Source organism: Oncorhynchus clarkii, chromosome 10, assembly GCF_045791955.1.
Source record: "Oncorhynchus clarkii lewisi isolate Uvic-CL-2024 chromosome 10, UVic_Ocla_1.0, whole genome shotgun sequence".
NCBI lineage: Eukaryota > Metazoa > Chordata > Actinopteri > Salmoniformes > Salmonidae > Oncorhynchus > Oncorhynchus clarkii.
In genome coordinates, this window is record NC_092156.1 from 50,418,723 (window position 1) to 50,445,892 (window position 27,170).

Genomic DNA, 27,170 nt, shown 5'->3' on the forward strand with positions numbered 1-27,170 from the left:
GGCACCTATTGGTAGATGGGTAAAAAAAACAGACATTGTAAATCTTTTTGATCATGGTGAAGTTAATTACACTTTGGATGGAGTATCAATACACCCAGTCACTACAAAGGTACAGGCGTCCTTCCTAAGTCAGGTGCCGGAGAGGACAGAAAACAGAAACAACAGATTGTGAAATAAGTCAAGGGCTATGAGCACTTTCTGAAGTCACTGTATGTATCTAATCTGATTTCGGCATGAGAAAATGAGTGAAGTCCCAAATTCCCGCGAGATACTGCAAGAATTTGCACACTCATGAATACTGAGCCTCAGAAATAAAAGATCCAGTCATGGATTAGGAGCCACTCCCTATCATGTAAGGTGCTCAGAAGTCTTTATCCCTACTTTACCAAAACACATATATATATATATATATATATTTATTTTTTAATATGTCTTATTTTCCTCAATTGACAGTATGTCAACCAAACAGATGAACAACCTGACTTTTTTGCATTTCTTTGAACCATACAATTTTTCAATTCATCACCGATCCAGTGGGCTCTGACACTTTCTTAACAGGTGCATGCTTGTCAACAATTAGCAAGAATAATTTTACAAATACTCCGTGCTTCATCTGGATTCTCCTCCTTATACACATCAGACTAACATACACTTTGTTTTAAATTTTCAACAAAGAGAAATGTTCCTGAGAAACATGATGATCTCTTTATCAATAACTATAAGCCCTTCCTTTGGTAATTTGTGGCAATAACAAGGAAAGCCAATGTTATGGTCACTACAGTCAATGGGATCTGATATTGCATTGAAGATATGATCAATACAAGTGAATGTCACAGATCTAACACTTGGTATAAAGTACACTCTAGCAAAGACTCTCCCTCTCTCTCCTGTTATTGTTTCCTTTTTCTAAAAGCTTTGTAGTTGCATTCTAGGGACATCCAGTAGAGATGTTTACCACATTGCTAGATGTAGCCTACAAGCAAATGGGTATATTGATGTTCTTTTGTTTGTTTGTTTGTTTGTGGGTGGGGGGGGGGGGTTACTGACTGTCTGCAGAATAGCTCGCTGAGGCTCTGTACTGTGTGCGTTCAGCAATCAGGCCCCCAGAGACAAACATGCATGGTGGACAGATTCAGATCTGCTGGAATAGATGGAATTCTTTAGAATTACAAAATAAGTATGGTTTGATTGCTGACAAGTCTATACTGTATGTACTGAGTCAGAAAGCTGTAGTGTCATTGGTAATATACTGTAGCTTAAAGCCATACACAAGGACTAGACCACGATCAAAATGAGAGAGAGGTTTTAAAACATTTTTTGTTTTGGATATGTGTGTGTGTGTGTGTGTGTGTGTGTGTGTGGGGGGGGGGGGTGATGCCTTCATGCATTTGTAGCCTGATCTGAGCCACTGAGGACAGACTTTGAGAGGAGATATTTGTATTGATTACTCTGGCTCTTCTGTGTCAACTAAAAGTGAATACCAAAAGACTAGTGTTTACTGTTTCTGTGGACTCAGCATCTCATGCATTATGCAACAGAGGGGAAAACATATCCAAATAGCTACACTGACATCAGCATATTTGGTTATTAATGGTGGTATCATTTAGTGTTTTTATTTGTGTCCCTTGCAAAGCTACCCAGTCTTTTGAAGTTGTGCTACTTCAGTAAAGGGCTACTATTTCTACAGTTTGACAATTAGGTTAGTCTTGCGGATGTACCGCGGCGGGTGTGGCTTGAAGCATTGAGTGACATATATCAAGGGCAGTGGCCATGCTGACAAGCGTTTCACAACCCAACCACATTCCGTTTTTCAAATGGTTGTTCAGTACAGCACCGTTTCCCTTCAAAAGAAATGTGCCAGAACTAAAAAATTGTACTGAACACAGCCCTGGTTAAACCTGACTGTACTATTCGCTCACCACCTAAGTACAGTGTTCAGTCTGGTCTACCCAGGCTAGAGTAGAATAGGGAGGACCTGATGGATTAAATGTTGCTGGTGCCTTGAGCTTGACTCGGCTTTCTGTGTGACAGATGTTAGGCTATGGTTATGTCCCAAATTACACCCTACTCCTTTATTTCATTCCCTTTCTCTCCAGAGCCACCAGAGAGATATGGTAATGTCCTAAATGACACCCCATCACCTATTTAGTGCACTACTTTTGACCAGGGCCCTTTTTTTAAGGGTTCTGGTCAAAAGTAGGGCACTATATAGGTGATGGGGTGTCATTTAGGACATTACCATATCTCTCTGGAGAGAAAGGGAATGAAATAAAGAACACACACCCTTTTAGATGAGGTGGTGCTGACTAACGGATAAGAAACTATATATCAATGAAAAAGAAAGTTGCACACTCATCTGTCCTTGCTGCATAGTGTTCTGCCTGGAGACTCCCAATGTTAGACGGACTAGTAGTTGCTTTTACATTCCCATGTGAGCTTGTTCTTTTCTTCTGTTTTTATGTACCGAATAAAAGATCTCATGTTCAGTGTGTTTCCATCGCATTATCAACTCTACCGATTTTAGTTTTGTCAAATAGCGTTGCGTTAAATAGCAAATGTGCCTACTCTGGTCTTGGCACGAGCCCTCTAGCCAACAGCTCGCAGGCTGTGCAGGTAGGCTATCCTACATGAGTTTATTATGGAATATTTTTTTCAAGCATCGATCATGTCACCAGAATAAGACCCTCAATATTTATTGTCAAGGAGCATCAAGCTCATCACCGTGCACTTTCACCAACCTGCAAAGTTCATTTATTTAATCTGTGACTCCAAGTTTCCTTCGATATGATTATTATATCAATATTTGCACATAGATGTTTCTTCCGCCATTTCTCGCATAATACATTTTACAGACACAGATCACACCACTTACTAAAAATTGTACCGAAAGTTCCTGTTTCCATCACAGCTGTTGTGATTTAAAAAAATGTTTTATACGTTATGACTTAACTCTCATAACTGTGGATGAAAATGTGTTTTTTCTTTATCTCTCTCGCTCTGTCTCTATATTTAATGGTGTCACCCACCGCTATCTCTACCCTGAATGACCACATGGTCCACTATCCTCTTTTTTTTTTTTAATGTTTTTTTATGAAGTGAGTGATTGTGTGAGACACTGGCAGAGGGGTTCATCATACTGTTGGCTTTGTAGAGAGACTACGGTCTGAGGGAAACACTGAATGGAAAGTTAAGGCCTAGTTGTTAACCACAATCAATTAATTCACCGTACCAGAGACCAGGGGCCGTATTCAGAGTAAGAGTGCTGATCAGGGATCCTTTTTGCCTTTTAGATGATAATGAATAAGATCACATGGACAGGAGGGAGACCTGATCCTAAATTGGCACTTGTATTCTGAGCTGCTTTATGAATACTGGCCCTGGATAACAAAGATGTCTTACACAACCAATTAGTGGGCTGAGCTTTTTTGTTGGGTTCAGAAGATGTTTGAGCAGCTCGCAGTCAGTACAGCACAGAATGGGCTTTGTGTGGTTTAAGCACAGAGGATCAGCATGCCTAACTCACTTCCATCTCCCTCCTGTTGTCTTCCATATCCTTTTCTCCCCCCCCCCCCCCCTCTCTATCCTCTTTGTCTTAGAACTCTCTCTTCCTCCCTCTCTCCTCTTCCCCCACTGCTCTGCCTACCTCTGCACATTACAGCGAGGTGTGCCATCACTCCTCCCTGAGTGAGTAGGGATATGAAGTGAGTCTCATTGAGACTGATCGTAGCTGGAGATGATGCATTTACGGCACAACAGAGCACAGGGACTGAGACATAGGCTCTGTCCCAAATGGGCACCTATTCTCTACATAGTGCACTACATTGACCAGGGCCCATAGGGTGCACTGTAAAGTAGTACACTATGTAGGTTATAGGGTGCCATTTCGGACGCATACAGAATGTTGTTCTTCAACCTTTTTTTTTTTTACATATTCTCTTCTGAAAGGTCATCCAGCAGGAATTCACTAACTGCTGTTGAAAAAAGGCCCTAAAGTTGGAGAGGATGAGGAAGTGTTTTCTTATTCTGTGTGGTTCAGTTCAAACGCAGGCTGATGATGTATGAGGATCAGGTTCGTGAAGCCTTATCTCAGCTGTCTAAGGGTGAGTCAGAAGCCAGGCCAGATACAGGGAAGGACACTTCCTCTGTTGATAGTTTTGGAGGTGCAGTTGATTTGTGTATTGTGGATGAGGAGTTTTCTCTGCACGGTCAGTGTGATAAGTGGTGAGTGATGTGTGCACACTAGCAGCTTTGTAAACAGGAAATGTGAATTTCCCCATAGAGGCTGAGTCGGGGAGGGGCCAGGGGGAGCTGTAGTTCAGATTCTGAAAGGGGATGCAACCAGATGAGTATGTTTTTAGGTTGTGTGAGTAAACAGAGCTCCCTCAAGTGTTTCCTAAATGTTGTACTCGCTCAAATATCTCCTCCTTTATCACCAAGCAGTTAGTTCTCCCGTTTGACCCTGTTGTGTGATTTTATTCAAGAACAAAAACATACATTCACTACGGCTATGCAACATGTCCATTCAGACAAATCCACACTCCCTTTCACCACACCACTACTATGATTGTACATTATCAGAGTGCACTCCAACCTTTTTATCCCTTGCTTGCCTTGAACAGGAAATGCAGTTTATAAATAAATCATTGAGTTCCTGCTTGGAACCGAGGAGGGGCGGGGTGGACGAGGAGAGGGGCTAGGGACTAGTGCCTGGAATTGCCAAGGACCTCACGATATGATATCACAATGCTTAAATGCCAATACGATTTGTATATGTATTGTGATTCGATGTTGCAAACATTTCGCTGACCGTATGTCGGCTGCAGAAGGACGAGCCATGAGAAAACGAGTTTTGATCAGTCATGGAAATAAGAGCGCAAAAAAAATTGCCTCCCTATTTAAAAACAAGATGGAGATCTAGCTAATGAAGGAAAAATACTGGAGTTTTGGTGCAGGTACAGCCAACTAGAGCAAAAATGACAGTATGTTGCGATATTGTCAATATGATATAATGTATTATAATATCATCAAAGAGAAATCCTGATATGTAACTATATATTTTTTTTCTTCCCTCCCATCACTGTTAGGGACTAGAGGAGTTGTGAGGGGTGGAGGGGGTTGGAGTTAATAACTCCAGACCTGGCCAGCACCCACACTGGAGAAGGTGACAAGCTAGCATTTTAACAGGTGTGTGTGTTATATTAGTGTTCTAGTCTCCACTGAATGAGTTAAACTCTCTCACACCTAATCCTCATGAGATGATAAGCTTCAAAGTATTTTAGTCTGTGTCGCTGTAAGTGTCACTTACATAGATTTAGCTACTTTATAATAACCACATTGGGGTGTCTTCCATAGAATGCTGTACTGAGAATGTTAGAATATCGAGAAAACGGGTTCTAACACACTTCATTTGATTGTGTGCCAAATGTTTTATGTGAGGGCAGTGTCCTCCTCATTATTGGTGTCACTCGGTCACCTCTGGGTCGCTGTGATCTCATAAGTATATCTCCTGCAGAAATAGGAAATCGATCTATACTGTTCAAAAATATAAATGCAACATGCAACAATTTCAAAGATTTTATTGAATTACAGTTCATATAAGGAAATCAGTCAACTGAAGTAAATTCATTATCCCCTAATCTATGGATTATGGATTTCACATGACTGAGAATACAGATATGCATCTGTTAGTCGCAGATACCTTTTTAAAAAAAGTAAAGGCGTGGATCAGAAAACCAGTCAGACCATTTGCCTCTCTCGCATGGAATTGATCAGGCTGTTGATTGTGGACTGTTTACCCACTCCTCTTCAATGGCTGTGCGAAGTTGCTGGATATTGGCAGTAACTGGAACAAGCTGACGTACACGTTGATCCAGAGCATCCCAAACGTGCTCAATGGGTGACATGTCTGAGTATGCAGGCCATGGAAGAACGGGGACATTTTCAGCTTCCAGGAATTGTGTACAGATCATTGTGAAATGCATTATCATGCTGAAACATGAGATGATGGCTGCGGATGAATGGTACGAAAATGGGCCTCAGGATCTCTTCACGGTATCTCTGTCCATTTAAAATTGCCATCAATACAATGCAATTGTGTTCAGCGTCCGTAGCTTACGCCTGCCCATACCATGACCCCACCGCCACCATGTGGTACTCTGTTCACAACGTTGACATCAGCAAACTGCTCGCCCACACAACGCCATACACATGGTCTGCAATTGTGAGGCCAGTTGGACATACTTCTAAATTCTCTAAAATGACGGAGGCGGCTCATGGTAGAGAAATTAACATTAAATTATTTGGCAACAGCTCTGGTGGTCATTCCTACAGTCAGCATGGCAGTTGCTTGCTCCCTCAACTTGAGACATCTGTGGCATTGTATTGTGTGACAAAACTGCACATTTTAGAGTGGCCTTTTGTCTCTAGGTCCACATATGTAATGATAATGCTGTTTAATCAGCTTCTTAATATGCCACACGGGGTCAGGTTGTAAGAAATGCTTATTAACAGGTATGTAAACAAATGTGTACATACAATTTGAGAGAAATAAGCTTTTGGTGAGTATGGAAAATGAATGGGATCTTTCATTTCAGCTCATGAAACATGGCAGCAACACTTTACATGTTGCGTTTTATTTTTTTTGTTCAGCGTAGTTTCTCCCTTGAATAAAGGTGGAATATACTGTATATGTGTGTTCGAAAGTGCTTGTGTGTAGGCCTATGCTTCCACATGGCTCCCTCACTGCATATGGGCAATTCCATGGTAATGCTCATCCATGGTAAACTCATATTTTTCACTTTAAAATACATTTCCAAATTTAACAAACCATACAAATCGATGCACGGACTGCTTTTAACAATGTACACTGAACATTTGACAAAAACACATTTTTACTGAAGATGCAAAGTTTGGTAACAGAGTTTCGGTAAAATGTACCTCCGTTTTATTTAACTAGGCAAGTTAGTTAAGAACAAATTCTTATTTACAATGACGGCCTACCCCGGCCAAATCCTCCCCTAACCCGGATGACGCTTGACCAATTGTGCGCCGCCGTATGGGACTCCCGATCGAACCAGGGTCTGTAGTGACGCCTCTAGCACTGCGATGCAGTGTATATTTTTTTTTAATGCCATGTTTGACATGATTACCAACAGACTGACCAGCTCAAATAGACAGAAGCTTTCTATATGGCAGACCAATCCGAACTCCTCGCACAGCATGTCCAGCCCATTCATTATCTCAGCCAATCATGGCTAGTGGGAAGGTTGCTGTCTCTTTCTGTGGTTTAACCAACAAGGCTTGTAATTTTACAATTTGTATTCATATTTACAGATGGCACACAAATTTGTTATTAAGGCACTTGAAAGTTCACATATTCCAGAAGGCATTCCTGCCCAAAAACGCATTTTTATAATAAAAATAAAATGTAATGGCTCTCCTGTGAAGTCATGACTAGCGACATATGCCTAGTTTCCTGAAATGGGTCACATTTGAAGAATCTAACATCTAAAATATATTTTGACTTATTTAACACGTTTTTGGTTACTACATGATTCCATATGTGTTTCATAGTTTTGATGTCTTCACTATTATTCTACAATGTAGAAAATAGTAAAAATAAAGACCCTTGAATGAGAAGGTGTTCTTAAACTTTTGACTGGTAGTGTATATATGAATTACTTTTGCAAAATATTTCACACACAATTTTACATGCTCCTTTGAACTTCATATGTTGGTGCTCATGGGTAATTTTACATGGAAATGACCGTATGTCTCTGTGTTTTCTCTATGTGACTGTATGAGCCATCTGGTGAGGTAATCAGGACTTTCTTGTCCTAGCATGCATTGCGGCAGCAGCAGCCAGGGCAGGCAGGCACACTGCTCTGTCGGCAGGCTTTCTCTCTGTGGGGATGGCTAGTGTAAAAATAGCTCACCGACTGTGAACACCAGAGTGGCACAACATTCACTGTTAGCTTCTCACTCTGAGGTCTGGTCACATAGTGGTGATGGTGGAGTCTTTGGATGTGTCCCAAATGGCACCTGATTCCCTATATGGGGCACTGCTTGTTGACCCTGGTCAACACTAGTGTACTATACATGGAAAGTGGTCCATTTGAGATGCAGGCTCTGTTTCCATTTATGAATCATTCACACACAGATGGTGGTGAGCCAAGACACACACACACACACACACACACAGTGAATATAGTCATATTCACGATGGTTGGTTGGTTGCTTGTGTCTTGGATAGTTTCTATACTGCTAACAAAAATGTAATAGTAAGTGTTGTCTTTGACACTTATTTGCTTCCACCTCTTTATGAAGTGTCTAGTCTACACACTGAATTATCCTCAGGACATACTGTACACACCAAACGGTATCTGTGGAAGGGCCGAAAAATAGGCAAACATTCCAGCCACCCCTTCCATAGACTGTTCTCGCTCTGCTTCCGTCCGGCTGGCGGCAGCGAAGTATTAGGTCTCGGTACAACAGGCTCCGAGACAGCTTCCCCCCCCTTCCCCCCCAAGCAATTGCACTTTTAAGCAGATAGACAATAGCTGCCTACCCCCACTAAGGACCATATGCTTCTGACTGACTAAATGCAAACTGTCTCAACTCATACACATTAACACTCTTGCGCACACACACACACACAAAGTCACATACACACACACACACTTACCACCATGCCCACACCCACCACTTATGTTGCTGCTATATTGTTATTATAATTATTATTACGGAAAGGAGCTAAGCACATGCAAAATCCTAAAGGAAAAGCTGGTTTAGTCTGCTTTCCATCAGACGCTGGGAGATTAATTCACCTTTTGCTTACCAAGAGTTGCTTACCAAGAAGATGGTGAATGTCCCTGAGTGTCCGAGTTACAGTTTTGACTTGAATCTATGAATACCTGCAAATGGTTGTCTAACAATGATAAACAACCAATTTGACAGAGCTTGAAGAATTTTGAAAAGCATCATGGTCAAATGTTGCACAGTCAGGTGTGTAACTTTCTTAGACGTACCCAGAAAGATTCACAGCTGTAATCGCTGCCAACGGTGCTTCTACAAAGTATTAACTCAGGGGTCTGAATGATGATGTAATTTTGTATTTCACTTTCAATACATTTGCAGACATTATTTCTAAAAACACAACTACTTGTGGAATAAGTAAAGGGGTATGAATAGTTTATGAAGGCATTGTATCTACCTCAACTACTCCAGTATGCACATTGTAAACGTGGTACTGGCACTGACCCTGTATATAGCTTACTCTGAGGTCAACCTGTCATTTTTGTGTGACTTGTTTTTTTTTTAATACTATTTTGATATAGAATGCTGCACTGTTTTGAAGGGCTTGCAAGTTAAGCATTTCACTGTTATTTTGCATGTGACGAATACAACTTCAAACTTAACTCATTCACAGACAGATGGTGAGATCATGAGACATGCAAAGTAAGAGAGCAGAGTCACAAACAGGGTGATTGGTAGACTAGTCTTCTCAGTTGTTTCTATGCTGCTAACAGAAATGGGGGAAAAAGACAGTACATTTTAGTCTGTGTGGTGCTTCTTACAATGTTTGTTCCGCATTCACTGATGGTGATAGAGCAGAGTCACGAGTACTTTTGATAGTTTTTACTGCTAACGGAAATGAAATGCATACAGTTCATCAAATAACATTTTATTTGTCACATACACTTGTTTAGCAGATGTTATTGCGGGTGTAGCGAAATGCTTGTTCTTCTAGCTCCAACAGTAATATCTAACAAGTAATATCTAACAATAGGCACAATCTAAAGTAAAGGAATTGAATTAAGAATGTATACATATTTGGATGAGCAATGTCAGAGCGGCATAGACTAAGACACCGTAGAATATGATAGAATATAGTGTATACATATGAGATGAGTAATGCAAAATATGAAAACATTATTAAAGTGACCAGTAAGTAGCCTGTGAAAGAGAAGCAGGAAGTGAAGTAACCTTGAGAAGAACCAGGAAAAGGAATTGGTCAATGGCCCTTTTTGTGATTACATCACACAAATGGTGTTCTATTGTCATCTGAAATAAACTAGGGCTTTTGCTATTCTCAGCTCGAGTCAGAGAGACAGTGTGGTGTTGTATGTTGCGTCCGAACGTGTGTGACGGTGTGTAAAAGTTCTCATCTGTGTCATTCACTTGAATTGTTTATTCGTGCGTGCAGGTGTCCGTGTGTGTGTGAATATAGATCCTTCACAGGTACAAATGACACATTGAGGACAGGCTGACTGGGGTGGGTGTGAAACAATGTGACATAGAACAGTGTCACACTGAGAGGGAGTGTGTGTCAATAAGAGTCCATCCACTTAACTCTGTCCATGTGGCTCACAGTTAATTACCATCCCCAGTGCCGTAGTCAGTGGGGATTCTGGGTAATGAAGTCCTCCGAGTTGTAGTCCAGTTGTCAGTTTGTATTCTGGGTTAATATGTAGTCCTTTGAGTTATGTGGCAGCTGGCACTGCCTGGCACAGTCTCTGATCATCATAGCAGGTATTCTAGTCCCTACAGAGTTACTGTGAGTGTGAACATGTGATTTTAGAGGTTTTATAAAAAGACACTAATTATAATCTGAGAAGCTCTCATTAACTGTAATGTCATTAGCTCTTTCTCACTCAGAGTAAAAAAAAATTCCATAGATGTTAGCTGACTGGCTTTGGGAAATGGCACAATTAGCTAGCTTTTTATACCGTAGCTTCATAGATGGTATCAAATGTAGGTAATAATGTTTCTAATTGACCTCAGTGACTTTCTCCCCACTTTAGTTTTAGCTGATGTTTTTCTCATTTCCCAGCAGTAACTCATTTGCATTTTCGTCACATATTCAATCATTAATTTCCACAAGAAAAATACATCTGCAGCTGCTGCCTTTTATCACTGCACACAATGACTCTTCTCTCTCTGACACGGACACGCATGGATACACATCGTCCATAAAGACACAAACAAACATACATGTTGTCAAACGCTATAGCTATCTTACCCGCTCAATCTTGCCACGGAAAGTGTGTTATTGCAGCCTGTCTGTTAAGAGTTGTGTAAGGAGCTATTGATTACAGTCGACTGAATATCATCCACTCCAACCGTGTGACGTGAGGACAGTGGCTTTGCTGATCTAAAGATGGTCAGTGGCCACAGTTTTTCTTAATGACTAATAAAGTGTAAGAGGAACTAGCGTGTGATATCTCCTCCCTCCCTAGCGCGTGATAAGAATGAACACTGTAGCTTGTGTTTAGCATGCATTAGGAGTAATTTATTTAACCCTTAATAAGCCCTGTTTTCACATCTTAATTTAAACTCTCTCCAAAGCAAATGAACAGAAGTTGACTTTGCCGACTGTGGTTGTACTGTATCATGACATTTAGAGCCATATAAAATGCAAACTATAGCCATACCTACTGCAAGGCCTGCATACTTGGATACATTTTTCGCTGTGGTACAGTGCTGGGTACTGTGGTACAGGGATACATGGTAATAATACAAAACTCTTGAACAAGTTCCAATAAACTAAGTTCTAGTAAAACATCCTCTGGAAAAGACACTTGATTTTGACACTGCTGATCATCTCTCTGTCTTTCTCTTTCTGCAGGCTAAAAGCTCTGGTGTCTACGGGAGGCAAAAATGTGCAGGCAGCCTGTGATTGGTGGGTATTGAACACACACACACACACACACACACACACACCTTACTTACTTCTTCCTGACTTAATAGTGAAGGCCTGGTTAGAGGTGGTAATTCAAGCGGATCACATTTAAGGACATCTGTCCATAGACTGTATGAGGACATCGTTGTAACTCTGTTACTGCAAACCCTGTTGCTAGCTGCTGGTGATGGAACAAACATGCACCACTCACTCACCCCACACTCTTTTTATTATTGCACAGTGCCGCTTTATAAAATGGAAAAAATATGTTTTTTGTTGTTATATGAACGAATATACTGTAGAGTAATGAAATATACTGTAGTGTCAAGTGAAAGGCTATTTTGACAGACACTTCGTTATAAAGACATGACTCATGTTGTTGGTTGAGGGTGTAGCCCACATCCAGTTCCCTAGGCTCATATTTCAAAGGCATCTTTGTGTATGAATGCTGATCTAGGATCGGGCCCCCCACGCTCGTCCATATAGACATATTCGTTGTGACCTGAAAGGCAAGACTGATCTTAAATCAGTGCTTCCACTCTGAGACTTTTTGAATTTGCCCTGTGTACTGACCCTCCTGCCATCCCTCCTCGCCTCCCCCTCTCCTTCTCCTCACCTACCCTTATCCTCGCCCAAGGTTGTTCTCTCATGTGGACGACCCATTTCTGGACGACCCTCTCCCCAGGGAGTATGTGTTGTACCTGCGCCCCAGCGGCCCCCTGCTCCACCAGCTCAGCACTTTCTGGCAGCAGTCACGGGTCACCTGCGGCAAGAACAAGGCCCACAACATCTTCCCTCACATCACCCTCTGCCAGTTCTTCATGGTGAGTACTGCCCTGACCAATGGGGGACCCTTGTTTGTCTGTTTCAGGACAAACCGTGAGACTGTTTGTCGTCAGTACTGGCAGTGACTGCACGTCTTGGCTGGGTTTCTTTGACCTGGATTCTTGGCATTGTTTTACTGTGTAATGTGCCATGGTGCATGTATACGCTGCTAGCTGGGTTTTGACTCGGCTGTCGTTGCTCTGTATCTGTGCAATCTCTGTGTTATGCAGCACTGTGTACAGAGTTGCGTCTCTGTCTGTACTATACTGTACATGTAACTAACTCAGTCACCCTCTCTCTCCAGTGTGCGGACGGTAAGGTGGAGGCACTGAGTGAGGCCCTACAGGCTACAGTGGGGTCATGGAGGGGTCGTTTCCCTAACCCTCTCCCCCTGGAGCTCTACACCTCCTCCAACTTCATAGGCCTCTTTGTGGAGGAGCAGGTGGCAGAAGTGCTCAAGGACTTTGCCGCTGACTTTGCTACGGAGGCGGCTACTAAAGCAGGTATATTGGACTTATGTATTGGACAATACGTTTAAATGATACTGTCCGAGAAGCAGGTGTTTGGAGGACATACAACGGGTTACCAACATAGTCGAATAATGAAAATGGTATTTTGATTCATTTATTCACACTGTTTCATCCTTCCACAAGTTCCGACACACATCTAGGGTTGCTACCCAAGCCGGCTGGTCGTTAGTTCTATCGTTTCGGTTGCCAGAGACACGACCCAATCGTTCAGTCTTTTTGTTCTGTATCTATGGACGCGACCCAATCGATCGTTCTAAATGTTCCATTACCATGCTGGCAACATTCTTATCCTTTGCTTGCTAGCTAGCCAACTACAGCTAAGTTACAGTCACGTCAAACAGTGCAACCAGAAAAACAACATAGTAGCTGCATTTGCATTTGTTTAAGCTGTTTTATTTGGTTACATCCATATCAATGGCCTAATGATGCGAGATTTCACCTGCCATAGACAATGTGCTCAGGACACTGTTGTTCGAGAGCTAGCCAACAACACAGATAACACAATCACTTCAAACTGAAGCTGGAAAGACTGCAAATTTAGCTGCACTTAATTTCGTTTGACCTGTTTTCTATAGATAGTTATTTTGTATACAGTACCAGTCAAAAGTTTGGACACACCTACTCATTCAAGGGTTTTTCTTTATTTTTACTATTTTCTACATTGAGAATAAAAGTGAAGACATCAAAAACAATGAAATAACGCATATGGAATCATGTGGTAATCCAAAAAGTGTTAAACAAATCAAAATATTTTAGATTCTTCAAAGTAGCCACCCTTTGGCTTGATGACAGCTTTGCACACACTTGGCATTAGCCAGTTTCATCTGGAATGCTTTTCCAACAGTATTGAAGGAGTTCCCACATGTGCTGAGCACTTGTTGGCTGCTTTTCCTTCACTCTGCGGTCTAACTCATCCCAAACCATCGCAATCGGGTTGAGGTCAGGTGATTGTGGAGGCCAGGTCATTAATGCAGTCCTCCATCACCCTCCTTATTGGTAAAATAGCCCTTACACAGCCTGGAAGTGCGTTGGGTAATTGTCCTGTTGAAAAACAAATGATAGTCCCACTAAGCGCAAACCCGATGGGATGGCGTATCGCTGCAGAATGCTGTGGTAGCCATGCTGGTTAAGTGTGCCTTGAATTCTAAATAAATCACAGACGGTGTCACCAGCAAAGCAACATCACACATCTTCCTCCATGCTTCACGGTGGGAATCACACATGCGGAGATCATCCGTTTACCTACTGTCTCATGAAGACACGACGGTTGGAACCAAAAATCTTACATTTGGACTCCTCAATCAAATGTATTTATAAAGCCCTTCTTACATCAGCTGATGTCACAAAGTTCTGTACAGAAACCCAGCTTAAAACCCTAAACATCAGCAATGAACAGCAATGCAGGTGTAGAAGCACGGTGGCTAGGAAAAACTCCCTCGATAGTCCAGAACCTAGGAAGAAACTCAGAGAGGAACCAGGCTATGAGGGGTGGCCAGTCCTTTTCTGGCTGTGCCGGGTGGAGATTATAACAGAACATGGCCAAGATGTTCAAATGTTCATAGATGACCAGCAGGGTCAAATAATAATCACAGTGGTTGTAGAGGGTGCAACAAGTCAGCACCTCAGGAGTAAATGTCAGTTGGCTTTTCATAGCCGATCATTCAGAGTATCTACCGCAGGTAGAGCAGCAGGTCTAGGACAGGTAGCACGTCCGGTGAACAGGTCAGGGTTCCATAGCCGCAGGCAGAACAGTTAAAACTGGAGCAGCAGTGCGACCAGGTGGACTGGGGACAGCAAGGAGTCATCAGGCCAGGTAGTCCCGAGGCATGGTCCTAGGGCTCATGTCCTCCGAGAGAGAGAGAATTAGAGAGAGCATACTTAAATTCACACAGGACACCGGATAAGACAGGAGAAGTACTCCAGATATAAGACTGACCCTAGCCCCCCGACACACAAACTATTGCAGCATAAATACTGGAGGCTGAGACAGGAGGGGTCAGGGGAGACTGTTCCCCGTCCGACGATACCCACTTTGCCAAAGTACAGCCCCCACACCACTAGAGGGATATCGCCAACCACCAACTTACCATCCTGAAACAAGGCCGAGTATAGCCCACGAAGATCTCCCACGGCACAACCCAGGGGGGGGTGCCAACCCGGACAGGAAGATCACGTCAGTGACTCAACCCACTCAAGTGACGCACCCCTCCTAGGGATGGCATGGAAGAGCACCAGTAAGCCAGTGACTCAGATGAGTCCTTTGAATTTCCACCGGTCTAATATCCATTGATCGTGTTTCTTGGCCCAATCAAGTCTCTTCTTATTATTGGTGTCCTTTAGTAGTGGTTTCTTTGCAGCAATTCGACCATGAAGGCATGATTCATGCAGACTCCTCTGAACAGTTGTTGTTGAGATGCGTCTGTTACTTGAACTCTGAAGCATTTATTTGGGCTGCAATCTGAGGTGCAGTTAATTGCTCATTTCTGAGGCTGGTAACTCTAATGAACTTATCCTCTGCAGCAGAGGTTACTCTGGGTCTTCCTTTCCTGTGGCGGTCCCCATGACGGCCTCCTATCGCTTGATGGTTTTTGCAACTGCACTTGAAGTTCTTGAAATGTTCTGCATTGACTGACCTTCATGTCTTTTAAGTATTGATGGACTGTTGTTTCTCTTTGCTTATTTGAGCTGTTCTCGCCATAATATGGACTTGGTCTTTTCTGTTTCTGTCTCTCTCCAATTATCAAACTTTCAAAAATAAATTACCATATAGCTGTAAATATATAAATGGTGTCTATAATGCTCCTGTTTCTCTCCCTCCGTAACTCAGATGTGCACGTGGAGCCCCATAAGAAGCAGCTCCATGTGACCCTGGCCTACCACTTCCAGACCAATCACCTGGCTGCCTTGGAGAAGCTGGCCAAGGGAGTGGACGTGTCGCTGGGCTGCGATTGGCTGGCCGTGCTCTTCTCCCGGGACATCCGATTTGCCAACCACGAGGTACACCAGCCCCCCCAATCTGACCTGGTTGTGGTCTATGTGTTATTCATCTCTCTTTTTTGTCTTTATTACTGATCTCTTGTTTTCCTTTTTATATATCTCTCTTACTTTATTGTTTTGTTTCACTGTATTGTCGTATTGTTTTACTGTAAAGTGTATTTTTAAATGCAATTTAGATTTGACCCCTGCTCTCTGATTGGTGACCTGTTTGAAACCTGACCTCTACCCCCCCCCCCCCAGACGCTGCGTGTGATGTACCCATACGTGCCCCAGAATGAGGACGAGCTAGAGCTGGCGCCTGGCGACTTTATCTTCATGACCCCCGTGGAACAGGGTAGTGCCAGCGAGGGCTGGGTCTATGGCACCTCTCTGGGCACTGGGCTACCTGGACTGCTGCCTGAGAACTATGTCAGGCGGGCAGATGAGTGTGACACCTGGGTCTTCCATGGGTAAGTAGAGGAAGGCTTCATACTCAATGGGTAGAGATTTGCTATGGCTGTGATTTTGTAAATAAGTGAGTTTTTAATGCAGTAGAGTTGTCCCCTTTTCTATCTGCTTGCTGTTTTGCTGCTCCAAAACGTAGCAATTTTAAAAGAGGGTTGTTACTTGTGATATGGTTTAGGTTCAAGTTAATTTCCTGATTCTGTATATCTGTTCCCCAGATCTCACTCTTTCAGCAACCCAGCCTCCCCGTCCAACACTGGGGGTGCAGTGGGCGGCCTGTTATTTGATGGACAGCTGGACGGAAGTTTTCTTGACGACCCTGGAGATCCATCCAGCCTCACTGTCCTCTGTCCACCTGTCCAGGTAGTTGTGTTACACTGAATGATTTGCCACAAAATGTAACAAATTTTTGATATATCTATATATATTTTTTTGTTTCACAATACATTTTTTAGGTTACTAAAGGCTGTACAACCTTGCTTATTCTACTCTGAATAAGAATTCAAATGTTTATGCACAGACATGATTGAATAATAGTACTTAATAATGGCTATTAACAGTATGTATGAACGGTGTGTAATGAAACTGTGTTCTCCAGATGCTGAGGCCCACTACTCAGTCATGTCTTCCCAAGAGGAGTCTGTTTGTGTGTCGCCATGGTGAGAGGATGGATGTAGTGTTTGGGAAACACTGGATCACTCAGTGCTTTGATGCTAAAGGTCAGTAGGAGATTGGATTGAATAGTAGATATGCTTTACTGTAGTACTAATGTACCTACTCTATTATGATAATCAGTCTGCCTCCTATTTTACGTTCATGACTCTAGGCCGATATGTTCGCTCCAACCTCAACATGCCGTCTAGTTTGCCAACGAGAAGTGGAGGCTTCCGAGACTACGACAAAGACTGTCCAATCACAGTATTCGGTTCCACTCAGGCCCGCCTTGTGGGTGAAGCTCTGTTGGAGAGCCAAGCGGTGATAGATTTTGTCTACTGTTCTCCCTCGCTGCGCTGTGTCCAGACTGCCCACAACATCCTCAGAGGTATGTCCTGATCAATATCATCACCAACCACCACAATCATCAGCCTGATGAACAAAGAATTTCCTCCTCGGATTACAATAAACTATTCTATTGTATTCCATTCTGTTTTATTCTATTCCACAGGCCTGCAGCAGGAGGGGAAGACTAAGATCCGTATAGAGCCTGGTCTGTTTGAGTGGACCAAGTGGGTGTCTGGCACCTCTCTCCCTGCCTGGATTCCTCCCACTGACATGGCTGCTGCTAGCCTGAGTGTGGACACAACCTACAGGTACAGTACACCTAGTTTGAATACAGTACCTCAGAACTTACATACATACACACACACACCTGAAATACTTTATTTGAATCCACAAATAACATGGCATCATAAAGGATTCAAACATTTCAAAGGTTGTTGATGCAAGGACACTTAAGGAAACAAAAAGTGCCTTCTCCACACAGCTAGGCTCCCCATAACGGCTGATTCAGAGCAGTTCCTAACCAGTTTTTTTGCTTTACTCTTACGCAGGCCTGCAATCTAAAGGCCATGTAAAATAGTACATCATATACAGTGAGGTGAAAAAAGTATTTGATCCCCTGCTGATTTTTCACGTTTGCCCACTGACAAGGAAATGATCAAGTCTGTAATTTTAATGGTAGGTTTATATGAACAGTGAGAGACAGAATATCAACAAAAAAAAATGATTTGCATTTTAATGAGGGAAATAAGTATTTGACCCCTCTGCAAAACATTACTTAGTACTTGGTGGCAATCAGAGGTCAGACATTTCTTGTAGTTGGCCACCAGGTTTGCACACATCTCAGGAGGGATTTTGTCCCACTCCTCTTTGCAGATCTTCTCCAAGTCAACTCGTACCTTCAGCTCCCTCCACAGATGTTGGATGGGATTAAGGTCTGGAGACTGGCTAGGCCACTCCAGGACCTTAATGTGCTTCTTCTTGAGCCATTCCTTTGTTGCCTTGGCCGTGTGTTTTGGGTCATTGTCATGCTGGAATACCCATCCACGACCCATTTTCAATGCCCTGGCTGAGGGAAGGTTCTCCTCACCCAAGATTTGACGGTACATGGCCTCATCCATCATCCCTTTGATGCAGTGAAGTTGTCCTGTCCCCTTAGCAGAAAAACACCCCCAAAACATAATGTTCCCACCTCCATGTTTGATGGTGGGGATGGTGTTATTGGGGTCATAGGCAGCATTCCTCCTCCTCCAAACATGGCAAGTTGAGTTGATGCCAAAAGCTCCATTTTGGTCTCATCTGACCACAACACTTTCACCCAGTTGTCCTCTGAATCATTCAGATGTTCATTGGCAAACTTCAGACGGGCATGTATATGTGCTTTCTTGAGCAGGGGGACCTTGCGGGGTCTGCAGGATTTCAGTCCTTCACGGTGTAGTGTGTTACCAATTGTTTTCTCGGTGACTATGGTCCCAGCTGCCTTGAGATCATTGACATCCCGTGTAGTTCTGGGCTGATTCATCACCGTTCTCATGACCATTGCAACTCCACGAGGTGAGATCTTGCATGGAGCCCCAGGCCGAGGGATATTGACAGTTCTTTTGTGTTTCTTCCATTTCCGAATAATCGCACCAACTGTTGTCACCTTCTCACCAAGCTGCTTGGCGATGGTCTCGTAGCCCATTCCAGCCTTGTGTAGGTCTACAATCTTGTCCCTGACATCCTTGGAGAGCTCTTTGGTCTTGGCCATGGTGGAGAGTTTGGAATCTGATTGATTGATTGCTTCTGTGGACAGGTGTCGTTTATACAGGTAACAAACTGAGATTAGGAGCACTCCCTTTAAGATGTGCTCCTAATCTCACCTTGTTACCTGTATAAAAGACACCTGGGAGCCAGAAATCTTTCTGATTTAAGAGGGGGTCAAATACTTATTTCCCTCATTAAAATGCAAATCAATTTATAACATTTTTGACATGTGTTTTTCTGGATTTATGTTGTTGTTATTCTGTCTCTCACTGTTCAAATAAACCTACCATTAAAATTATAGACTGATCATTTCTTTGTCAGTGGGAAAACGTAGAAAATCAGCAGGGGAACAAATACTTTTTTCCCTCACTGTAACATCCCTTCACCACCACATATCCACAACCCCCCAAAAATGTAATAACCCCATACACACAATGTGTGCGTATGCATGTGTCTACCTTTGTGTGTGTTTTCACCTGCTTATTATATCTGATTCTACTGCTTGCATCAGTTACCTGATGTGGAATAGAGTTCCATGTAGTCATGGCTCTATGGCCTTCCATATTCGGTTCTGGACTTGGGGACTGTGAAGAGACCTCTGGTGGCATGTCTTGTGTGGTATGCGTGGGTGTCCGAGCTGTATGCTAGAATTTTAAACAGACAGCTCGGTACATTCAGCTTGTCAATCTCTTACAAAAACAAGTAATGATGAAGTCAATCTCTCTTCCACTTTGAGCCAAGAGAGATTGACATGCACGTCATTAATGTTACCTCTCCATGTACTTTTACGGGCCAGCCGTGCCGCCATGTTCTGAGCCAACTGCAATTTTCCCAAGTCCCCCTTTGTGGCACCTGACCACACTACTGAACAGTAGTCCAGGTGCAACAAAACCAGGGCTTGTAGGACCTGCCTTGTTGATGGTGTTGTTAAGAAGGCAGTGCAGCGCTTCATTATGGACAGACTTCTCCCCATCATAGCTTCTGTTGTATCAATATGTTTTGACCATTTTACAAACCAGGGTTACACCAAGCACCTCAACTTGCTCAATTTCCACATTATTCATTACGAGACGTTGAGATACAGGGTTTAGTGAATTATTTGTCCCAAATACAATGTCTTTAGTTTTGGAAATATTTAGGACTAACTAATTCCTTGCTACCCATTCTGAAACTAACTGCAGCTCTTTGGTAAGTGTTGCAGTCAGGTGAAAATACATTGTAAACAGAAAATAGCCAGCAATAAAAAATGTATACAGTGTCATTATGAGGATTTTCTGAATATGTAATTTAGCAAATGCTTTTATCCAAAGTGACATAGTCATGCTTGCATACATTTTACGTACGGTGGTCCCGGGAATCTAACCCACTATCCTGGCGTTGCAAGCGTCATGCTCTACTAACTGAGCTACAGAGGACAGGGCTCAGTGTAACTAACAGATTATTCTCTCCTTCTCTTCCAGACCTCATATTCCCATCAGCAAGCTTGGCGTGTCAGAGTCCTATGACGCCTACATCAGCCGGAGCTTCCAGGTCACCAGGGAGATTCTGACAGAGTGCAAAAACCTGGGTAAGGAGGACCAAAGCAGATTAGACAGTCACTGTGAAGTAACACTATGCTACATATTCAGAGTGTTCCAGAGGATGGGCTTGAGCAAGGCTCTGTGCAGAATCCCTGATCTACAAATCATCCTGCATCCTAAACAACTACTCATGATGTGGTCAAGATTAGCAAATCTGTGCAACTAATCGCTCGGGATGATCCCCTCGAAAGTGCTGATTAACTCCTAAACTCTTGAGTTGATCAATGGAGGCTGGTAACTTCAAAAATGGAGGAGTATAAGAGAACCACGGTATAGTCACAGACCACACAAAGAAGACGGTGTGTTTCAAAAATGATTTTAACCTAATACATTTAATAAACCATTTATAATGAAATATTATGGGGAATGGGAATGAGAGGGCCACTTACAGTGTTGGGAAGGGATTGAATGTGGGTATGAGGTGTGTTCAAAGGCTTCAGTGCAGTACAAAATAGCTAAGAATGAGTTAGTCCAAGCAAGGATTAAAATCACATTGATGTGTAATAATGTGATTGTGTTTGTGAATGTGATTGACTCTACATACTGTAATGAGAGAAAATTGACAGGCCTACTCACAATGCTTGGACAGGAAACAGTCAGTGCATCCATGAGACATGGCTTCAGTTCATGTCAGAAGAGTTGACACTGGTAACGGAGTGGTCATCCCCTCTTAATCAGGGAACAGGAGGGGACCAGGCTGTGAATACAAATAGCCAATAAATTCCATTACATAAGCGCCATCCTAGGTTTGGGCAACAAGTGACGATGCTTTACTTGCTGAGCATATGGAAGTTTCTACTGTCTTTCTCTTTGATGCCGAAATCAATTCAAAATGATTTGATAGCTTCCATCCATTTAAGAGGTTGACAGCGCATTTTGTCACATGGCAAATGGATGAAACCACAGACATCAGCTGTCGCTTGCAGTTGTTAGTTATAGTCGGGTATGTGGATGATCAGGGCTTTATTCAGGAACATTTCTTGGGGTACTTTTGTGTCAAATGAGCAAGGTGCGCAGTCTGTTGGACAACTCAGAATTAACAAAGTCAGAGTTTAACTTCATGGAGAAACTTGTTGCACAAACCTATGATGGCGCTTCTGTAATGGAATTGTATTGGCTATTTGTATTCACAGCTAACAACTGCGAGCGACAGCTGATTTGCCATGTGCCAAAATGCTCTGCGTCAACCTTTCTTTTAATCTCTCTTTTAATGGATTATGCGATGGAAGCTGTCAAATCATTCTGAATTGATTTTGTCTCAAAGAAGATGATCAAAGAAGAAGACAGTAGAAACTTCCATATGCTCAGCAAATAAAGCATCGTAACATCTGATGTGGGCAATGAGGGTTCCTCAACAAAAAAATCCACTACATTGTTTGTGAGCGTTAGCAGCAATTCTAGCAGAGAGAACTGCACTCTGGTAGCTAAACTAGCTACTTGCTACACATTTTTTTATTTTTATAAACAGCACTAACGCAACACAAAAATAGTTCTAAAACCAAGAAAACAATATATACTTTACCTTCGTGTCCTGTAGTTTGAAGAAACTAATTTGAATTGGATATCTTAAAAACGCTTAACTATTCACTATGCCAATCTCAATCTAACTAACCAACGATGTCACCAACTCACCAAGCTTCTAAATCACACATGCGTAGTACTCGGTTCATTCTCTAATTCTTTAATTGGATGAACAACATGTCAGTTCATACTGCAAAAGCTTTGATTGGTTTGAGGACGTGCGCCGAAAGTCGTCATGATTACCATGTAGGTCTATGGAAGGGGTTGAGGAGCACGAGCCTCCTAGGTTATGTATTGAAATAAATGTAGCCAGAGGAGGATGGAAAATAGCTGTTGTCCGGCTACACCATGGTGCTACCCTAGAGGGTGCTGTTGAGACTACTATAGACCTTCATTGCAAAACAGTGTGTTTTAATCAGGTACTTGGTGAAGTGAATATAATTGTATCTATTTCTGAAATTCACTGATTAGGATGGTCCTCCCCTTCCTCTTCTGAGAAGCCTCCACTGGTCCATGTACTTTAAGTGATGGTATTTGTGAGTTAGCGTGTATAAGTAGATATGTACTGTAAGTAAGTCATGTTATGTGTGGTAGGTAGCCTAGCGGTTAAGAGCGTTGGACCAATAATTGAAAGGTTTGAATCCGCGAGCCGACTAGGTGAAAAACCTGTTGATGTGCCCTTGAGCAAGGCACTTAACTCAAATTGCTCTTGTAAGTCGCTCTGGATAAGAATGTCTGCTAAATGACAAAACATTTAAACGTATGTAACCTCTGGTCTCACACAGGAAACAATGTGCTGATTGTGGCCCATGCTTCCTCCCTGGAGGCATGTACTCGCCAGATGCAGGGCCTCAGCCCACAGAACGCCAAGGACTTTGTACAAGTGGTCAGAAAGGTCAGCATGCTTTCTTTAGGACATCTCTTGATCTGCTATATCTTGCTTTCTATCTCGCTTTCTTTTGCTCTCTCCCTTCTAATGTATCTTGTTTTCTCCCTCTTTATCCCTTTCTCTCTGCCTCCTTTCTCTCTCTGCCTCCCCACCCCCCCGCACACTTCTCTAATGACACCAGTTTGTCCCTCAATACGCATCCATCTCTCCTTCTCTCCCTGTATAGATTCCTTACCTAGGTTTCTGTGCGGCTGAGGAGATGGGGGAGACAGGGGTGTGGCAGCTGGTGGACCCGCCCATCCTTCCATTAACCCACGGGCCCAATCACAGCTTCAATTGGAGGGAGACGCTACAGCAGGACTGAGGAATTCCTGCCCTGCCCCCACCTCCCAGCAGCCCAGAGAGACACTGCTGAGCTAAGACGGATGCAGCCAACGCAAAGCAAACATTTCCTCTGCTATCTAACTAGCGCGGTAAACATACACACACACACACACACACACACACACACACACACACACACACCGCTATCAAAACCAGACCAAAAATGCCCCGCCTTCCATCGCATATGCTGTGTAAACACACTCATTGAATGAGTCTATATACACTGAGGGTACAAAACATTAGGAATGCCTTCCTAATATTGAGTTGAACAGCCTCAATTCGTTGAGGCGTGGATATTGAAAGCGTTCCACAGGGATGATGCCCATGTTGATTCCTATGCTTCCCACAGTTGTCAAGTTGGCTGGATGTTCTTTGGCTGGTGGACCAATTGTTGATACACACGGCAAACTATTGAGCATGAAAAACCCAGCAGCGTTGCAGTTCTTTACACACTCAAACCGGTGCGCCTGGCACTTGCTACCATACCTCGTTCAAAGGCACTTCAATATTTTGTCTTGCCCATTCACCCTCTGAATGGCACACATACATAATCCATGTCTCAAGGCTTAAAACTCCTTCTTTAACCTGTGTCCTCCCCTTCGTCTACACTGATTGAAGTGGATTTAACAGGTGTCATCAATAAAGGATCATAGCTTTCACCTGGATTCACCTGGTCAGTTTATGTCATGGAAAGAGCAGGTGTTCCTAATATGTTGTACAATCAGTGTATATTGCAGCATTGAGATATATATAAACACTACCGTTCTAAAGTTTGGGGTCACTTAGAAATGTTGATGTTTTTGAAAGAAAAGCATTTTTTTTCCCCCATTAAAATAACATCAGATTGATCAGAAATACAGTGTGGACCTTGTTAAATGTTGTAAATTACTATTGTAGCTGGAAACGGCATATTTTTTTAATGGAATATCTACATAGGCATACAGAGGCTCATTATCAGCAACCATCACTCCTGTGTTCCAATGGCACGTTGTGTTAGCTAATCCAAGTTTATCATTTTAAAAGGCTAATTGATCATTAGAAAACCCTTTTGCAATTATGTTAGCTGAACACTGTTGTTCTGATTAAAGAAGCAATACAACTGGCCGCCTTTAGACTAGTTGAGTATCTGGAGCATCAGTATTTGTGGGTTTGATTACAGGCTCAAAATGGCCTGAAACAAATAACTAACTTCTGAAACTCGTCAGTCTATTCTTGTTCTGAGAAATGAAGGCTATTCCATGCGAGAAATTGACAAGAAACTGAAGATCTCAATGCTGTGTACTACTCCCTTCACAGAACCGCACCAACTGGCTCTAACCAGAATAGAAAGAGGAGTGGGAGGTCCCGGTGTACAACTGAGCAAGATGACAAGTATATTAGAGTTTCTAGTTTGAGAAACAGACGCCTCACAAGTCCTCAACTGGCAGCTTCATTAAATGGTACCCGCAAAACACCAGTCTCAATGTCAACAGTGAAGAGGCGACTCCGGGATGCTAGCCTTCTAGGCAGAGTTCCTCTGTCCAGTGTCTGTGTTCTTTTGCCCCGTCTTAAGCATTTATTTTGATTGTCCAGTCTGAGATATGGCCTTTTCTTTGCAACTCTGCCTGGAAGGCCAGCATCCCGGAGTCGCCTCTTCACTGTTGACGTTGAGACAATAGTCATTTAACACATTAACAATGTCTACACTGTATTTCTGATCAATTTGATGTTATAGTATATTTTGAACGGTAGTGTATATTGATAGAATATATTGATATGTATTGAAGATGTATGCTTTAATGCACTATTTGTGAATGAGGAGGTGTGTGTATTGGCCAGAGCACAAAGGAGCAGGGCAGCAAAATCTCCAAGTTGCCCTTTCCCCTCCCTTCCCTATGCCTCACTGAATGGGGAGAGCGCTTCATGAAAACGTGTCATATTTCTGAGCCGTTGTTGATGGCTAACAAACTTAGGTTGGGTCGTGTCATGAGAAGGGGATGTTTCAGACATGGCTGCCTGGGGTCTCTACCCAGCCGACGCTTTGGTGCCACCTTTAAAATAAAAAAATAAAAAACATGGCTGCTTTCTCATACACTGTGACGAGAAGAGACCTGCACAAGAAACCCCTTTTCTGCTAAAATCTTCCATGGCTCTGAAAATGTGACGTTCAATGTACTCAGTCATTTCACCCGCTGCATAAACCCTCCTCAAAAAGCACAAATATAGGCCTGAATCTTGACAATCAGATGAGAGCTGTCACTTTTAGCTTTAGGGTCGAGTTGGCTAGTTCAACCATTCCTCAGCAACTCCAACCTAGCCGTAAATGCTTTGTTTAAAGACGTTTGTTTGGAAAGGGTTAAACATTCAAGCTTTTAACATTTATTTGTTTTTGTCTTTTACATTTGTGCAGCGCACATCCTGTTAAATGACAAGAGTGTTCACGTTTGTTAGCACAACTAAGAAATGACATGCAGGTATGTCCAACCAATGAAGGCAGAGGGACGATGTCATGAGCAGTTCTACATATCAACCAGTGCCATGTGTTTTGGGACAGCTAGCTACTGCACATGAGACACCTAGGATGTAGCCAACCAACCAAACTACTCTTGCTGTCTGAATTAAGATTTTTCTTATCAAGGTGAAATGGAGATGGTTGACAGTCATCACAGATGTCTTGAGAAGAAGCATTTGATCCTAATGATCCTTCTCAGAACCTGTTATAAGCAGTGTTATGTTAAAAAGCACCAGCATATTTTCACTTTTTTTCCCTTAATGTATGTATGCTTTCCTTTTCCTTTATATAGTGACCTATGAGTGGAGACCTGGTAAATGTGCAATGTAACCCACACAGCCCCACTCCTCCGCCCCAAACGTCACCTTTGCTCAAAAAAAACACTGACTAAACAGTACATTAAAACCCATCAACATTGAGATGCTTCCTCTGGAAGGACTTATTATTAATCTATTGCCAATATCAATATGTTTTGTCATGACGATCAGTCACGTCACAAATGTCTACATTTGAGGCCAACTGTGTTTCGGTCTCCCCGCAAAGCTATACACCTGTTTCTTTCACAACCTGATAAACGTCATTAGTAACCCCATCTACAGTATAACAAAGCATTGCGCTTGCAACAACATGGCTGCAAACACAATATGCTGGCAGAAGTGGGAAAGCGTGATCTTAGAAATTAAAACAATGCTTCTGTCACGGCCCCCCCCCTCTCTCTCGCTTCTGTCTCTTCCTCTCTCTCACTGTTTTTCTCTCTCTCCCCTCTTTACTGTGCTCTATGCCATGTCTTTGCACAGAGCACAGAAAGCTCTTCTCAGGACTCTCCCATTGTCTGTGTTTAGCCAGTGATATGTTTGCTAGATTAGAAAGTTATTTGAATATGTTGAAAGATTGGATATTTAAGTTGTTTATTTTAAATGTACGTGATTGCCTATATGAACCGGGGAATCACAATTATTGAAAAATGGATATAATGATATGGTTGTCAAATGTATGTACAATATATACAACAGCCTTCAAATGATAATGTATGAAACCATTCATTTATATTGTTGTAAAGGAGCGAATGCTTTAATGAATGAGT

General features: G+C 42.6%; 1 protein-coding gene across 1 annotated transcript in view; it reads left to right on the forward strand.

The window, feature by feature from the left end:
• Nucleotides 1–23,759, forward strand: part of LOC139418733 (ubiquitin associated and SH3 domain containing Ba) — a 60,310-nt gene extending 36,551 nt beyond the window's left edge. The window contains exons 2-13 of the mRNA XM_071168399.1: nucleotides 11,627–11,680; nucleotides 12,318–12,504; nucleotides 12,810–13,008; nucleotides 15,863–16,032; nucleotides 16,273–16,481; nucleotides 16,695–16,839; nucleotides 17,075–17,195; nucleotides 17,303–17,518; nucleotides 17,642–17,786; nucleotides 20,682–20,788; nucleotides 23,108–23,217; nucleotides 23,438–23,759. Coding sequence (XP_071024500.1) covers nucleotides 11,627–11,680; nucleotides 12,318–12,504; nucleotides 12,810–13,008; nucleotides 15,863–16,032; nucleotides 16,273–16,481; nucleotides 16,695–16,839; nucleotides 17,075–17,195; nucleotides 17,303–17,518; nucleotides 17,642–17,786; nucleotides 20,682–20,788; nucleotides 23,108–23,217; nucleotides 23,438–23,575 — 1,801 coding nt within the window. The 3' untranslated portion in view covers nucleotides 23,576–23,759. The remainder of the gene's footprint in view (nucleotides 1–11,626; nucleotides 11,681–12,317; nucleotides 12,505–12,809; nucleotides 13,009–15,862; nucleotides 16,033–16,272; nucleotides 16,482–16,694; nucleotides 16,840–17,074; nucleotides 17,196–17,302; nucleotides 17,519–17,641; nucleotides 17,787–20,681; nucleotides 20,789–23,107; nucleotides 23,218–23,437) is intronic.
• The last annotated feature ends 3,411 nt before the right edge of the window (nucleotides 23,760–27,170 follow it).